At 42.3% G+C, this 4,812-nt stretch overlaps 1 protein-coding gene across 1 annotated transcript; it reads right to left on the reverse strand.

The window, feature by feature from the left end:
• Positions 1 to 2,555: 2,555 nt before the first annotated feature.
• Positions 2,556 to 4,424, reverse strand: LOC138879685 (uncharacterized). The gene is made up of 3 exons (XM_070159309.1): positions 4,011 to 4,424; positions 3,160 to 3,297; positions 2,556 to 2,939 (listed from the first exon to the last, which is right to left on the reverse strand). The coding sequence occupies exons 1-3, from the start codon at positions 4,422 to 4,424 to the stop codon at positions 2,556 to 2,558; spliced, it is 936 nt and encodes a 311-aa protein (XP_070015410.1).
• Between the last annotated feature and the right edge of the window lie 388 nt (positions 4,425 to 4,812).

Here is a 4,812-nt window from a genome sequence, read left to right on the forward strand (position 1 = left end):
GAATGAAGCTTGTTATGCCAAATTATGTGAAAATCTCTATATGCCTAAGATTTCTAGTTGCTCACATGTGTACTTAATGTCTTGAATTGAAAGGCTTTGTTGCTGACAATGATGATGATGTTTGAAAATGAATCAGGTGAGTACGAAACATGAAATAAGGCCAAGTGCCAAGGATGACATTATAATTGTGGCCACTAGCGCCAATGAATCAAAAAGACATGATATAGGTATAATGTGTGATGATTGATAGAAAAAGGTAATGTCTCGAGTGAGACGGCCTAGCCGATGCCGTGATCGAACGCCCATGATCGGACGCCATGCCGCACATGTGGTGGTGACTGTGTTGGAAATTAAAATTGGAATTGTGATTGTGGTGGATGTCTCAAATGAGACGACCTAGCCAATCGGGTCATGATTGGACTCCGTGTAAAAGTATAGTGGTATTGTAAATGATAGTATATCGGTACTAAAGATCTCCCAACCTAAAAATATGGAAATTCACTTGAAAACTTATGTGGTTCCTAAATTGATATTTTGGTATCATTTGAGGCTTCTAGTGATTTCATGATTGTCTCCCCCCCTTGTATTATCATTCATTCTATTGAGATGGTATTTAGTTATACATACTTGTACTATTCGATAGTACTAACATCCCTTTTGTCGGGGGCGCTGCATCTTTAAATGGATGCAGATGGTTCTATAGCAGGCGATGTTGATCAGCGATAGTGGTACACCTTCTTCCCAGCAAACTTGATGAGCCCCACTTCATCCCGGTGTCATGTATTGTATCTTTTGTTCATATTATTACCACGTTTTGAGGTATAGCCGGAGACTTATTGCAGGCATTATCATAATACTCTTTTGTATCTTTTAGGGGCTCCACATGCATAGTGTGGGTTATATATATATACTGGGAAAGTCACACGAGTTATGTTGTGTTTGAATCACTTATTCCACTTCAAACTATGAAAGTGTGTGTATTTTGAGACATTAACTAATAAAGTAACTAATAAAAATGACTTGGTATTGTATACATGATCTCCCTATTATCTGATTAATGAAATTATGTCTTCTCTTTATTCGTGAGTGAGTTTGGGTAGAAAAAATCCAATAGGCTTACTCAATCGGGTTCACTCAGTTGAGCGCCGGTAGCGCTCCCCGAGTTTGGGGCGTGACAGTTTGCACATAAGTCAACATCTGGTCAGCTCTTTCAACTTAGGCTTCCAACCTTGGGACTAAGTGTCCCAATTCATTCTGAAACATCCCCAAAACCAAACCAACCACCCCGGTAATTCACATAACAATAATTGAGCACATAATAAACAGTAAATGTGGGAACGGGGTTACAACACTCAAAACGACAGGCCAGGTCGTTACATCCTCCCACTCTTAAACAAACGTTTGTCCTCAAATGGGTATAAGATCATACCTGGAGCCTCAAATAGGTGTGGATATCTTCTTCGCATCCCTCGATCAGTCTCCCAAGTAGCCTCCTCAACTGGGTGACCTCTCCATTGAACCTTCCCTAAATCTATGTTCTTTGACCTGAATTTTCGAGCCTACTGATCTAAAATGGCCACCGGCTCCAAACCATAAGTCAAATCACCATCTAACTGAACCGTGCTGAAATCCAAAATATGAGACGAATCGCCGACATACTTTCGGAGCATGGAAACATGAAATACTAGATGAACACTGGATAGACTAGGTGGCAATGCAAGCCTATAAGCCACCTCTCCAATCCTCTCAAGCACCTCAAATGGGCTAATATACCAAGGGCTCAACTTGCCCTTCTTCTTGAACCTCATAACACCCTTCAGGGGTGGAACTCTGGGTAATACCTTCTCTCCCACCATGTAAACGACATCACGAACCTTTCGAATGGTGTAGCTCTTCTGTCTAAAATGCGCCGTGCGAAGCCGATCCTGAATTAACTTAACTTTGTCCAAAGCATACTAAACCAAGTCACTACCCAATAGCCTAGCCTCACCTGGCTCAAACCAACCCATCGGAGACCAAAACTGTCTCCTATATAAAGCCTCATACAGAGCCATCCGAATTTTTGATTGGTAGCTGTTGTTGTAGGCAAACTTTGCAAGCGGCAGAAACTAATCCCAAGAACCCCTAAAATCTATGACATAAGCGTGTAGCATATCCTCTAATATCTAAATAGTGCTCTCGAACTGTCCATCCATCTAAGGGTGGAATGATGTACTCAAATCAACCTGTGTGCCTAACTCTCGTTGTATTGCTCTCCAAAACTATGATGTAAACTGCATGCCCCGATCTAAAATGACAGACACCGACACACCGTGAAGGCAAACAATCTCGTAGATGTAGATCTTAGATAATCGCTTCGAAGAATAGGTAGTCCCAACTGGAATGAAATGCACGAACTTGGTCAACTAATCCACAATCACCCAAATAGCATCAAACTTCCTCGAAGTTTGTGGGAGCCCAACTACAAAATTCATGGTGATATGCTCCCATTTTTACTCCGAAATCTCAAGCCTTTGAAGCAATCTGCCTGGTCTCTGATGCTCGTACTTCACCTGCTAACACTTTAGGCACCAAGCTACAAACTCCACTATGTCTTTCTTCATTCTCCTCCACCAATAGTGTTGTCTCAAGTCCTGATACATCTTTGTGGTACCCGAATAAATGGAATACCGTGAACTGTGGGCCTCCTCAAGAATCAACTCACATAGCCCATCCACATTGGGCACATAAATCCGACCCTGCATCCTCAACACCCCATCATCACCAATAGTGACCTCTTTGGCATCACCATACTGAATGGTGTCCTTAAGGACAAGCAAATAGGGATTATCATACTGATGCTCTCTGATGCAATCATATAAGGAAGATTGAGGAACCACACAAGCTAGAACCCTAATAGGCTCTAAAATATCTAACCTCATGAACTGATTGGCAAAGGCCTAAACATCTGATGCAAGCAGTCTCTCACCAATAGGAATAAATACAAGGCTACCCATTCTCATAGCCTTTCTACTCAAGGCATCGGCCACCACATTAGCCTCCCGGGATGATAAAGAATGGTAATATCATAGTCATTTAGCATCTCCAACCACCTCTGCTACCTTAAATTTATCTCCTTTTTTTGAACAAGTGCTGGAGACTCCGATGATCCGTAAATACCTCACAAGACACATCATAGAGATAATGCCTCCAAATTTTCAATGCATAAATGATAGCTGCCAACTCCAAATCATGGACATGGTAGTTCTTCTTATAGGGCTTCAACTGGTATGAAGCATAAACAATCACTCTACCCTCCTGCATCAAGACACACCCAATACCAATCCGAGAAGTATCACAATACACAGTATAAGAACCCGACGCTGAAGGAAAAACTAGAATCGGAGTTGTGGTCAAGGTAGTCTTGAAATCTGAAAGCTCTCCTCACACTCATCTGACCACCTGAATAGAGAACCCTTATGGGTCAACTTGGTCAAAGACACTTTAATGGATGAGAAACCCTCAATGAAGCAACGATAATATCCGGCCAAGCCAAGAAAGTTTTGAATCTCAGTAGTTGAAGACGGTCCGTGCCAACTCTAAACCGCCTCTATCTTCTTTAGATCCACCTTAGTCCCCTCACTAGACACCACGTGCTCCAAGAACGCCACCGAACTAAGCCAAAACTCACATTTGGAGAACTTGGCATAAAGCTTATCCTCCCTCAACATCTGTAGTACAATAATCAAATGTTATGCATGCTCCTCCTAGCTACGTGAGTACACAAGGATATCGTCAATGAATGCTATGACAAACGAACTAAGATATGGATGAAATACACCGTTCATCATATGCATGAATGATGCTGGGGCGTTGATCATGCCAAATGACATGACAAGGAACTCACAGTGACCGTAGCGGGTCCTGAATGCCTTCTTAAGAATATCTGAATCCTGAATCTTCTACCGGTGATACCCAGACCTCAAATCAATCTTAGAGAAACACATCCGATAGTCGATGCACATCCTCACCGTACCATCCTTCGTCTTCACAAACAGAATCAGTGCACCCCAAGACGACACACTAGGACTAATAAACCCCTTATCAAGAAGCTCCTGAAGCTGCTCTTTCAATTCCTTCAGCTCAGCTGGTGTCATACGATACATAGGAATAGAAATGGTCTGAGTGCCCGGCACCAAGTCAATACCAAAATCAATATCCCTATCAGGTAGCATGCCCGGCAGGTCTACAAGAAACACATCCGAAGAGTCTCGCACTACCGGAATAGAATCAATAGTAGGAGTATTAGCACCAATATCCCTCATAAAGGCCAAATATGACAAACACCCCTTCCCAACAATCCGTTGGGCCTTTAGATAAGAAATCACCCTGTTGGGAACATAATCTAGAGAACCTCTCCACTCGATCCTCGGTAATCCCAGCATCGTCAATGTTACGATCTTAGTGTGACAATCCAGAATAGCATGACATGGAAACAACCAAACACACCCAAATTCACATTGAAATCAACCATACTAAGCAATAAGAGATCAACTCTAGTCTCCAATTGTAAGGCCCTATGAATTTCCAACTCAAAAACCCGGATCACGTGGTGCCAAGTTAGGAGCATGTGTTAGAGATTCATAGAAAAGCTCGCCGCGGTTTGGACCTTTGGATTGATAGATGCATCAAAAAGTTAAGAAATTATGTTTTCCAGAAAAGCGCGATTCTGCAATCGAGAATGCGGTCGCATTTCAGGTATACGAACCGCATAGTCACCACAAAGTGAGGCAGTATGTTAGTCAAATTGAGGTCAAAATTGCTGTCAATTAT

The sequence above is a fragment of the Nicotiana sylvestris genome, chromosome 10, assembly GCF_000393655.2.
Source record: "Nicotiana sylvestris chromosome 10, ASM39365v2, whole genome shotgun sequence".
In the NCBI taxonomy this organism is placed as follows: domain Eukaryota; kingdom Viridiplantae; phylum Streptophyta; class Magnoliopsida; order Solanales; family Solanaceae; genus Nicotiana; species Nicotiana sylvestris.

Coding starts and splice junctions, on each gene's coding strand:
- LOC138879685 (XM_070159309.1), bottom strand. CDS start 4,424: ATGCTGGGATTACCGAGGATCGAGTGGAGAGGTTCTCTAGATTATGTT. Junction 3,298..4,010: donor TGAAGACGAAGGATGGTACG/GTGAGGATGTGC, acceptor GTCTTGATGCAG/GAGGGTAGAGTGATTGTTTA. Junction 2,940..3,159: donor TCTATGATGTGTCTTGTGAG/GTATTTACGGAT, acceptor TCAGATGTTTAG/GCCTTTGCCAATCAGTTCAT.